Source organism: Nothoprocta perdicaria, unplaced genomic scaffold (genome assembly GCF_003342845.1).
Source record: "Nothoprocta perdicaria isolate Ctin4 unplaced genomic scaffold, notPer1 scaffold_100, whole genome shotgun sequence".
In the NCBI taxonomy this organism is placed as follows: Eukaryota; Metazoa; Chordata; class Aves; order Tinamiformes; family Tinamidae; genus Nothoprocta; species Nothoprocta perdicaria.
In genome coordinates, this window is record NW_020454095.1 from 1,529,215 (window position 1) to 1,541,935 (window position 12,721).

The window sequence follows — 12,721 nt, forward strand, 5'->3', positions numbered from 1 at the left end:
TTTTTTTTTTTTTTTTTTTTTTTTTTTTTTTTTTTTTTATTCCTTGACTGATGGTTTTGTATTACAGGCTTGCAAGAATTCAGACTGGAAAGAAACTCAAGCATCTTGATTGAAAAGATTTGATTCATTCTTTTTGAATTCATGCTATCTAAATCACAGCAGGATGACTTGTAATCAAAGTTTTTTCAAAAAGAACATAAATTTGGGGAAAAGGGAAAGGCCATTCAGCCCAACACAAGTCATCTCGGTTAACACAGTTCTTCCAGAATAGCATCTCACTTCTTCTTTAATGACCCCAGTGCCTTCAATTCCAAACTTGGCTCAGTAGGCTATTGAAAAATTGTATTTCTCTTTGAGTGAAAAGTACTTCCTTGTGTTGGTTCTGAATTTCATTTTTTTCAGTCACTTCCATTTGTGCTTTCCTGTTCAGCCTTTTATACTCCTCCAAAAAGTGAGTCAAGTGTTACTGAATAAGGTTTGCCACCTTGTATTTCTCAGAGTAGATGAGTTTGTAACTCTCTTTCTCATTTTTTTTTCTAATGAAAAAAGGAACTAGGTTATGATTAGGTAAAGTCATTTCCAATACTGTACACTTCAAATCAGATTTCTCTTTGCTTCTTTCCTACAATATGTGTTTTAAGCTATGCTAACTAATCTTTTTAAATACTGGGATTCATTTTTTTCTCTCTCTCTCACCTTCTCTCTTTTTTTTTTCACTTTAACCTTGTTGACTTTGCTGTTCTGTGTACAACATGACACACACTGCAGCAAAATATCAGCCTTTAAAGATTTTTGGTTTAGTGTCTTATAGTAATAAAACGATAGCATTATCCTTGTATTTCCAATATCTCTTTTAGTAGTAACAAGGACATACATTTTAGTGCTACTATCAAAGGCACAGTACAAATGAAAGGCATGCACCAATTGTCCAACATAGTTGAAGCAGGCCTTGTGGGTTCAATGTTTTCACATGGTGTGGTAGGACACCCAACGCATACTCACTCTAAAACACTTTTGCCATGCCCTTTCATAAACATATAATTTGTTATTGAACATCTCCCCAGTAAAACACAGCAACCTCCTTCTAGGGCTCCCAGTTGGAGCTTAGAGGTGACCCTGTCCAGATCCCCAGGGATTGCTCCTGTCCATTAAAATGGAGCCACCCTGAACCTGTTCAGATACAAGCCAGTTTCACCAGCTCCCATGGGACCAACTTTTCTCCACAGTGCAGTTTCCAAAGACAGCACAGACACAGGTTCCCAAAATAGCTAATGCAGCAAGGCAAAGGAATGATGACACATTTGATTTTGATGCTCTAAGAAATACTAAAGTAATATCTTGAGAGCTCCCTCTTCTGTATTCRCTATAGTCACAATCCTCCTGTTGTTCAGTTTTTATACTCAGAGTAGAGCAAGTTGCAATCTACACAGAAATCTATTTGGATACATAAATCTTTTCTAGATACAAAATAATCAAGACATATAGTCTGCATAATTTTATAAACAAAAATTAGCAGGCCGGATTAAATTACCTCCGAAGTCACTCTTTGTAGATTTTGTGTTACTTTACTTTTCTGGTTATAATTCTCTGTAGCTTAAAGTTTCAGCAAGGTCATCTTTCATCCAAAAAGCTTAATATAATTAGTATAAATTCCATATTTTGTGATGCTTACACTATAAGTTATTAACTGTATTTCAAGCAAAGTGTCAGAGAAAGCAAGGGCAGACAGAGTAATCTTTTCTAGCTTCAAAGGCACGGTTGATGACTTTAGTTCACTGGATAGTGAGGAAGACATGTGCATTTTTTATTAAAGGTGTTACTAATAAATTTGAAACTATGAGGATTTTTCTCTCCTTTTCATTCCCTTTCTCATTTTTAGATCTTGTATCATTTTTTTTTTTACATTGTGCATGACATTGGCATAGCTACTTTGTTATCATTGCCTAACTGCAATGATACTTAATTTTATACTTTTGCTTTTATTACTGAAGCAGTGTCCAAGTTTCACGAGAGCACAAGACATCCTAAAATATGCCTTAAACAGCAGCTTTACTACAAATATCTGAGTTTTTGCTGGTATTATTTCTAAATACAACAAACATCTCTGCAAAAGGAAAAAAATACTTAAGAATGTCAGCCTTGTGCTTTGGTATAAATTAAATACGCTGACAATGAAACATACTCTACAGAAAACCTTTGCCTATTATTTCTCCTTGGTAAAGAAACTTACTATAATTTTCATTAAAATTCATCATTAAAGATGTGCCAGGCATTGCACATATCTTTAAAACAAAGCAAATAAAAAGCAAGTCTTAATAAGCTCTTAACGATCATGGAATCAGTTCTGCCACATAATTATGGAGGGGTCTTATTACAATGAATCTTATTACAAGGCTACATATGTTCTGGTGGATGTTCTTTAAAAAAATAGAAGTGTCTCCTCACTAAAAATCTGTAATAGTGAAGTCTATATACGAATTGAGATTCCCTCTGAATAGCACATTAAACTCACTGAAAATTAATAAATTTATTTATGTATATAATATTACATACAAGAAAGGCTATTGTAGCCTGTTCTCCTGCAGAAAAAAAAAAAAACTTCACAAATCTGCAGGTGAATCTCAGCTTCAGGAGGCAAAAAGTCCCTGCAGGCAACATTGGCAATCCACAAAATTTAGTCTGCCTCTCTTTGGACTGGAAAATTTGAATTCATACAAATATCAAAACTACCTATCAGCTATACAGGATAAACTCATCTACTTATTTTGCAAGATAAGCTGCTTGCAGAGCTGTAAATTCTGGATACCCAGTCTCTTTAAGTCTCTTTAAGTCTCTTAAAATCTACAAAATTCTGACTCTTAAAATGGCATTAATGAGGCAGAAACATGTAAACATTTTCTTTTTTGTTGTTGTTGTTGTTGTTATGTTTGAATGTTCCAAGAATATAAAGCATTACTGGAGTATGAACTGAATACGAATAAAGTAAGTTTCATATCCCACTCGTGTTTGACTATTGAAGATGACTGCATGTTAATAAAGCAGAAGAAACATTATGACACTGGTCAACAGACAGTTACAGACCAGACAAACACAGGCAGCCCTGTGGCAGTCTTTGGCAGACATGCTTTGATGTTATGATTTAAACAGAGGTTTGACACTGATGGTTTTAGTCCTTTTCACACACATCTTTGAAAGGCCAGTGTATCCCAGGTTTCTATACTGTTAACAAGGAAGCTGGGCAGAAGGAAGATAATGTTCTGTACATGGGGTAAATTCTCAGTCAGAATTCTGCCTTCTCAGGAGAAGGATGTTCAGAAAACACTTTCTCTTTGCAGAAAGTGAGTGTATTATTTCACATGGAAGGGACTCTTAATTTGGAAAGTCTCTAGTATTGTTTGTTAGATTACAATAGGGAGTGTTAGACGGCATAATTCATATGCAGTAGAAAAAAAATCAGCATGATCAGTGCTCAGGTTAGGAACGTTTGAATTCCTGACGCAGTGCTGGGGCCTCTTAGGAGTTGAGCTATATAATGGAATCTTTATCAGCCCATCAACCAATTGTGATACTTATCTGTACAGTGCTACATTTTGGGCTAAGCGATGATCAATCAAGGCTGGAAATCACTGCCTAGTTTTTAAGTTGCATACTTCATTACTGCAGGCAAACTAGATGGATTTGCCAGCAGTAGAAATATTTGTTACAGATACAGAGAGATGGTTCCTAATATATAACATTATCATATTTCTTTTCCTTCATGTCTTCAATCTGCCTGTGTTGTAATCTACCTCTCATGCTCATAATGTTCATTTACACGGTAACTCCCTTGGAGTGTGGAATCTATCTTCATTTGTGCTTAAATGTAACATGTCTATTCCACAAATAATACAACCAAGTATAACAACTGCAATCTCTATTTTGTATCATGAAAACTGTTAAGTAGAAGAACCTACAATATTCTAAATTGCAGATTGCTTTGCTTTAGCTTGTGTAAGTGATAACTGGAAACATCCAGGTACATTTCATGGTTTGTTTCCCAGAATTTTCATCTGTTCCTGGATTACTTTGATGCTGTGCATGCTACTGAAGATTTACTTTTTGACTGATATTAGAACTACAAAGGTACTTTCAACATTATTTGAGAACTGGGAATACTACACAGAAAGATTTGGTTTTGCTTTTAGTATGCTCACAACACAAACATAAGGATATTTGCATTCTGTAGGATGTAGTGATAATGGACTTCACATTTAGTTCCACACCGCATGAAAAAATATTTCCTTTGTAACTGCAATCTGATGATACTTACTGCTCTGTTGTCCTAATTTATGTGTGATTTGAGAAAATACTGTTTGTGGCTGAAGCCATACCCAAAACTGCTGGCCTTAACTCAAAAAATATGCATCACACTTTCGTGCTTGCTTGTCAATGGACTCACAAAAGTTAATCTTTTTATAAATCTGCAGGACTCTAGCTATCAGAGCAGGAAACTTTGCTTTTTTGGTTTGCTTCGTATAGGGGGATATCACAAATATCATGAGGCTGGAACATGACAGAAACACCTGAGGACTCCTCATTTTACTTTTATTGCAACTATTAAATCTGTGTGCATTATCCATTGAACTAACATTTACAAAAGACACTTCATTATTTTATAAGATATTATAAGAATGGGTTTTTTTTCTGTGTATCTATCAGACCTTGAAAACAAAAAGCTCTTTTCACTAGAACAGATGTTCTGATTTCCTTTATTGAACTTAATTTTGTGAGCTTTGGGAATTCACAGCATTAAGTGTACCACTTAATGGCTAGTGGGATGAAATCCCAATTATTATTGCTTAGGCAAAGGAACAAACAGTTTATGGCCCCTAAAATTGGCGTTGTGGACTACTAGCCTCTTGAAAAGGTGCTATGTGCACTCAAGAAACTGCAAACACTTAAGAAACCTTACAGCACCTAAGGAGCCAGACAATGCACAAACACATGAGGACTGCAGAGGTACACATTAGAAGAATATTTTTTTGAGAAAAAGCCAGCTGAAGAGAGTCAGAAGTAAACAAAATGGAGCCTTTTTTTTTTTTTTTTTTTTTTTGCTATATATGTGTTTCCTATTTTTTTTTCCCTCTGCCCCATACTCTAGGAATTAGTAAGAGTCATTCAACTTCAACAGCAAGTCAAACAAAATAAGCTATAATACATTGAAAGAGTCAGAAAAAAAATGTCCAGGGATCTGAAAAGAAACAGGCAGAACAACAATTCATCTTCTTTGCTCATACTGGACAGAAGTATCCTGCATGTCCCAGCACATTGTACTCTTCCGCTGCTTCCTACAAGTGCCACACAAGAGGAGCACAAGAGTGCCTGTTCATTTTCTTTAGCTCTTGGTTCTGATTTGCCCAGATTCTTACTAACTTTGGATTTAAAMCATAGCAACAGGTATAATACTTTAAGTTCAACTTAAAGCTCAACTTTCAAATCTTGTAATCTTATTTTCTGCTTTCCAAATACAGTGTGGTCTCTGCCTTGGGGATCTACTGACTTTATCTGTGCTGTTGCCCAGAAGCATAGGATTTGAGCAAGGAGCTGATGAGTTGAGACCATACAAAAACATATCTGCGGAGTCTTACTTCCACTATTGGAGGCCTAGTTGGCAGGGAGCACAAGTAAATGGGGGCAGACAGCATTACACTCTTGTACTTCCCTGTGAACCTTGATCAGCTGGTAAAGGATCTGGGATGCAGGCAGAGGCAGCAATAACTCCTACTGCAATCCCAGTCACCTCTATTTAGCCTATGCAAGTGCCAAGGTGGGGAAGGACACTTGCTTGCTGTTCCCACTGTAGGCACCACTTGGTTGGCATGTTGGGTAGGGAAAGTTTCCTGGCTATTCAGCTGCAGCTTAGTGATTTTTTATCAGATTTATCTCTGACATGCCTAAGGTTTCATGATGCAGATAAAGAGGCTTGTAAAATAGGCTTGGGCTTTAATAATGGTCTAACTTAGATTTACTATGCTTTATTAGTAGTTGGCCATCAAACAGAATGAAAAATAAAGGTAATGAAAGAAGTAATTCTAAAAATCTAGAGACATCAGTGCTTGCAGGATGAGTGCTGAAGTCTTGAGTATCTTTTGGGGAAAAAAATAGCCTGAAGGACTACCTAGATTCTCCTTTTGAAGCTCCAGTTGTTTGGTTTACTGGGAAATCTAGTGGTCGGTAAACCAGTAGGAGATTATTATAAGTGAGGGAAGATAAGGAAGAAATAAAATTGGAAAGTTGCAATTTCCTTATCTGGTTTGAGTTGAAACAGACACAAATTAGTTTTTATGTTACTGCTACAGCTATAAAGAAGTACATAAAAAAATAGCTGTTTAGCAAGCTGTCACACAAAACCACATTTAACGTTAGACAACAGTAATTTTATTTATTATCACATGTGAATGCAAGTAAGCATACACAGTTATACTTAAGATATAAGTCTATCCTTATCTCCCTTGTCCCTCATACATTCTATATCTACTTTGTTGTTTACTTCTCTGTTGATATCTCAAAGTACCAAACTACATTAATCAGGTTATATGAAAGAATGATTAATATTCTTTCGATAAGAACAGAAGTACTGCCCAAGTAATTCTTACAGCTTAACTGGCTATCTGGCTATAAAGAAAAAAGGTGTTCTGGTCTTTTTTCAAATAGACTCCAGAATAAAAAGGGTGAAAAGAAGAAAGCAATGTGATTTTATAGCCAAGACAGCTGAAATTCATGATATGAAACAGAAATATTAAACTGAATTTAAATGAAATGTATAACAGTTTATCAAAATGATCATAGCCTCAGACCCTTCCTTAATCCCCTGTAAACTGTTCTTTTGAATTTACTTTCCAAGACCTTGTTTAAAAAATCTTTATTTTACATGAGARTCAAAAAAACAATATAAGCATAATGCAATAAAACATTGATTTCATTCCAATTTTTTTATTTAGATAGATGAGTATATTCATTGACTTTTTGGACACTCTGACAAACAGAGTTAAACAAAATCTTGAACCTCACAGTGTAGCTGGCTGGGAGCAGCCTTGTACCTCTGTTATATGCAATGACTTTGGAGATGTTTTTAGGCATTGCTATATAAAGCTTTGAACATTCTGGCACAGTCATTACACAAGTGAGTCAGCTAAGACTGAGTCAGCCAGATACGTGCAACAGGACTGAAATCCAATAAATAATGGATTCCTATCTTTTGAATTTAGGAAGCTCTTGTTCTTGTTGCTCTTGCAATATTATTTTTGCACCTATTTTTGGTTTTGTTTATGAGATTTCAATCTTCAATAATAAATCAGAGTTACCAAGTTATATAATCTCTTGGACTTTTTTTTTGGCCAGGAAAAGGAGTCAAGTTTTAAAAATTGCGACAAAAAAAGAAAGAAAAAAAAAAAAGAATTGAGGGATTGATATAAATCCAGCCTGTGGGGAGGTTCCATGAGTTTTTCCCCTTTGTGAGTCCAAAAATATGAAGAGTTGTTCTGATCTGAGGTGGTGCTTCCTAGACTGCTAATCACTCTCCCTCTCTGCCAACAGGACTAAGAAAGACTGGCACAGAATCAGCTAAATTAGCTTTTTGTTAACAAAGGATTTCTCCAAGGGAGGAATCCCTCTTTTTACTGCCAGCGGTAAATTCACATTCCTCTTGTGCCTCTTCCTAGTCAAAAGAGAGAACATTAGTATGGTACATTCTATGGAACACAGAAGGCTAGAGCTTTCACAAGTAACATAAAAAAAACTGCTAGAAAGGAAACTATTCATACAGTGTATAATTACTCTTTCTTTAGTCCTCTAGACTTGTTTCTTCTAATGTATTTTAGCTTCATTTTGTTGTACATTCCTCAACATGGTTATGAGGCTTTAAGACACCCTTGACAAATATATAAAGGACTCTACTCTTCTCTGGCATCAAATTGTGCTTAGTTTTTTTTGAGTTAGCAGGTAATGTACCAGCAAAGAGTCATTAATTCCTCCAGGAGTGAGCACAAAAGCAAGCATACGTTTGTCTGAGAACACAAAAAAATTGACTAAGGAGGATATTTGTGAAATATAATGCTATCCTCCAAATGGATCTGTAATTTTTTTTTCATAGTGTTTATTAAACTCTAGGCAAAAGAAGGCAGACCTGGGTCTCAGACCCTGAATTAAGTGATGAGGTTCAGTTTTTTTTTTTTTTTTTTTTTAATTTTAGCAATGATGAAGTACAATCATTGTAATGTAAAATGTGTTATATCTCCGTTGTTAGAAATTCAGTTAAAAACCATTGTTAATTAGTACCTACTGCTCTGTGATTTAGGACAAACTTCTGTTTCTTTAGTAGAAAGAAACTAAAGAAACTTCTGTTTCTTTAGTAGATAATCTAATAAATTCAGATAACAACATAATGCTTCCTATCTAGCTGGAAGCCAAGACCCCACTACCCCCATCTTTAAAGACTGAAAAAAATTTAATAACTTGTCCACTTTATGTGTGCAGATACCTGTTCCTCACCAGATTACTTGCTGGAATAACAAGCAGAATGCAGAAGGAAAATATGTTTTGGGGTTTTTTTTTTTTTCAGTTAGAAAGAGATATTGCCGAAAATCTGATCCTCTCTAAAATGGTTCTTACATATTTTCTGCACAAGGTGCTCTCAGCTTCCTCACAGATTATGTTTTTAAATTTCCTGCAGTTGTTGTTCCTTGGCCTCTCAGGATTTGTGGACATCTTTCAGTGTGATATCAGCTATTAGAAACAGTGCTTCAAATGTGGCCATCCATTGCTGGCTAACACACCAGCTAACCTATCCTAATGATTCATATACAGGAATATCACATTGCTCTGTTTTCATCTTTCATCTAAAGAATTAATATATCCTTTTGTTGTTACATTCCTATGTCTCTTTAGTTGTAATTGTGCACCTGAACATTTCTGATCTATTTTTGGCCTCTTGTGATATTTTTTTCATACTGATATTCGCTATGGTTTGTGCTTATCTGTCCTTGTTATTATTTTTCTTTTTTTTTTTTCAGATTGTAAGATAGACAAGCTCATTAGTCTGTTCTATATTTTCTATTTTTCCTCTGCTTTGTGATACACTGTCATTTTATTTTGCCTTCAATACAATCTTTTCAAGAAACAGCTTTCCTATGCTATTTTACACCTTAGATTACCTGCCCAAGAGACCCTATCTACCAGTTCCTTTGTCTGAAGTAGTTTCATCTTTTCATTCATTTTCTTAGAAAGGTGAATGCTGAAGAAAGGTGATTGATTACATGGATTACCTTTTTTTAATTATTATTAATTTTCTCTAAAACAATATCTTCTTGTTATCGTAGTATCAAACTGAACACATTCTAATATGTACTACAGATGAATCTTATAAGAGAGTCTTCTTTTTCAGATATTTTCACTTAACGTTGGGCATACAAATGATCAGAATGAACACACTTTACAGTAATATAAAATGATGCTACATTTAGAGGTAACGGGATGCATTACTACCATTTATGCACTGTGTAATCACAACAGGGAAATAATGTTTCATTACAATAATATAATGATAAGAAGAAAACAATTTATTCAGAATAGCAGATGCCAAAATGGAAAAGTCTTCATCTTTCATATAACCAAGTCTACAGGAAGCTGCGAAGCTGCTGGTGCTTGTCTCAAAACACTGTTTTTAAAGGTATGATCATTCTTATCATTCAGTTCCACTTTTTCCAGTCAGCCCTTTGAGCACTGGGCTGTTTTCTACGTCCTCTCCTTTTCCACTTTTCCGTAGGGCAAAGATCCTACACTATATTTTTCCTTTTCATCTAAGCCATTTTTTTCACATACGATATAATATTAAGGCTTAAAAAAATTATGTTCAAGTTTCATATCAGTTCGTCATTACACAGAGACCACCAATACTTATGAAAGAAGAAGCTCAGTGATAATTTACCATCACAGTCTTTATACAATGAAGTTGTTTTTAGCTTAAGAAAATCTTTCTAATTCTTGGAAATTAGTCAGGTCTCCATAACTGACTTACAACAATGCTTTCAGAGAGAAACTATTTCTTAACTCAGTCTTAACTTTCCTGGGATCATTACATCTCATCCTGTGAATATTGCACTGCAATAACTGACTACTATCTCCGCTCTCCTTATAACATTCAATGTTCAACAGGCTTCACTATTGAACCATCTCTCATTTCACTCATTATGGAGGTTATTATCTACTCCTTAACCAGAAGACTACAATCTGTCAAAACTGGCACACATCCTCATCAGCAAACAATTTCTGACCAACCGCTGAATACTGCAGTAAAACTAAGCTCCATAATAAAACAAAGCACTACTGTAAATACCAAAAACAACAAGAAAAAAAAGGAAAAACGGTGGAGGAGACATTCAAATCATATCCTGTAGTTCAAATAGGATGAGGATATCCTTAAGTTAGAAATAACTTAAATTGTAACAGACTAACAGGCTAACAGAATGTGATTCCTTTTTATTATCAAGCAGGATGACATCATCGGTAATTCCACATCCAAGACACTTATCTTACTTTAAACATTAGCACCAAAATAACCAATCTTAAAAGGTCATGTTTATTTAAAAATAGCTTGCTTGCACTTTGCATTAAAGTTAATTTACTAACTTTAAAAAAAATTAAATGCAAATGTATACAAATAATTTAAGCATCCTGTCAAAGTTCACATGCATATCGCTAGAGCAATAAAAACGTTCAAGGTTATACAGAATGCTTCTTAACTGAGATAAATGCCATCACGTGGATTGTTCTATTAAATTTACAGGTTGAACTAAAATGTTTGACCTCTCTCTTCAGCAAATTCTATCCTTTTTTAAAAAAAATAAAACCTATAATTTCCTATTTATAATGTGTTTTTCAGGCCATAACAAAGAAGCATACTGTACCTCTGGTGCTGATGGCTGTTGCCGATGTGGTTTTGCTGGCTGTTAAGGCTACATTGGTTGTGACTGTTGCAGTGGTAAGGGAGGGGATGACAGTAGTGGGAAGCAAAGTGTTGAAAACATCTGGTGAGCGGAAAAAAAATATAAAATAAAATCATATCATGCAAACAAAGGAAAACCATAATAGTGGTTTAATTTGTAAATACAGGTATGTTGAAAATGACTAAATTAAAACGTGATTAACATAAATTATTACAGGTACAACGGCGTACCTTTAAATTCTTGACATTATATCACTCTCGGTTTTTATGGTCAATCTTCTAGCATTCAGAATTTAAAACACTGTTAAAATGGTCAAGTTTACAYAGATATGGAGAGTGAATGTTTAAGTGACAAGAATCCATTTCTTCACTGAGGCATTTTAAATGTCTCATATGCTAGAAACCATATACAGATGAAACATGCTGTGTCAGAGTGGGGGATGAAAAAAAAACCAACACTGTCATGCTAAAATAAACACACACATGTTAACGAGAAATGGCTGTATGTTAAAAACACCCACTTTCAGACAGAATCAATGGAAGGAAAAAGGGGGAAAATTGCTACTAACTATAAGAGCTGCTTTTTCCGGATTGCTTTTCTTCTTCCCACATATTTAAGACACAGCTGTCTGCTAAGATCCAGAGCACAGTATATTTCAACATCTTTACCCTAATTACCAGGAAAAGTCATCTTTCAACCATCCTTAGTACTCAAAGTTTATCGTTAATAGATGCAACAGTATTCCAGTTACCTCCAAAATAATTTAACTCCAAATTTAGAAAGGCTATTTACATTAATATTACAAAATCTGAGTATCCAAGTCAGAAAAGATGCATAGCCCTGTTTACAGCATTCTGCAAATCCCTTCGACCCCTGCTCAATAAGTACAAGCACGTCAAGYTTAGGCCACTGCTGTTTCGTTGTACACGAACCAACACTCTCTATTGTAAAATGTTTCAGTACAGAGCAGAACATAAGCAGATGTGCGGATAGAAAATTCTCTGATTGCCCTGCCAGAAGCAATAAAGAGCAGTAACACTTTGCTTACAAGGTGATTGCAGGTTTTAAAGAACAAATACACAAACAAACAAACAAAAAAAAACCTCAGAGAACTGGAGAAAAGCACTTTGGTGAGGAAATGAAAAGCATCTGACATTTTTCAGATCATTTATATAGCAGGTTTAAAAGGAAAGAACCAGTTTTTGATGCGCTGATTGTGTGTAAACCATTCCACATTGACTTCAGTGTAAATACCTCTGAAGGGTGCTATTCAATGCAGTAACAGTAAAAATCTGACTTGCGATCTGTCTTCTCCTACTCTAGAAGGAAATGCAATCGGTCTCTGAGTACCTTCAACTCTGACTCAAATCAATGGAAACAAAAGCAGCTCGGCACTTAACAGTACCAGGCCCAATACCAGACATTCTGGGCCCGTCAGTTCAGCATCACATAATCACTCTCTTAAGACTTTAATTAAGCATGCTTGCCTTATTTTCATGCTGGATGACAGATTATTTTGCCTTTTAGAAATTCTCCCTGACGTTCCTTCAGTTAACGTCTATGAGTCACACCATTTTCTGCATTATGCTTTTGATAAACGCCACCATTACCCCCTAGAATCTGTACTTATGGGATTTTCCACTTCGGAAGCCATCAGAAAATGGCAAGAGATTCCTCTCTCACCTGCTGTACACTGGTGCTTTAGCTGGCTTAGGAGTATATAGTACTGCAGAACAGAT

General features: G+C 35.3%; 1 protein-coding gene across 3 annotated transcripts in view; it reads right to left on the minus strand.

Moving 5' to 3' along the window:
* The window catches only part of CADM2 (cell adhesion molecule 2), a 603,314-nt gene that overhangs the window by 29,119 nt on the left and 561,474 nt on the right, over positions 1–12,721 (minus strand). Inside the window, exon 9 of one of the 3 annotated variants that reach the window (XM_026040436.1) lies at positions 10,944–11,063. The exons of the other annotated variants lie outside the window; for them this stretch is intronic. Within the exon in view, the coding sequence (XP_025896221.1) occupies positions 10,944–11,063 (120 nt within the window). The remainder of the gene's footprint in view (positions 1–10,943; positions 11,064–12,721) is intronic. 3 annotated transcript variants of the gene reach the window in all.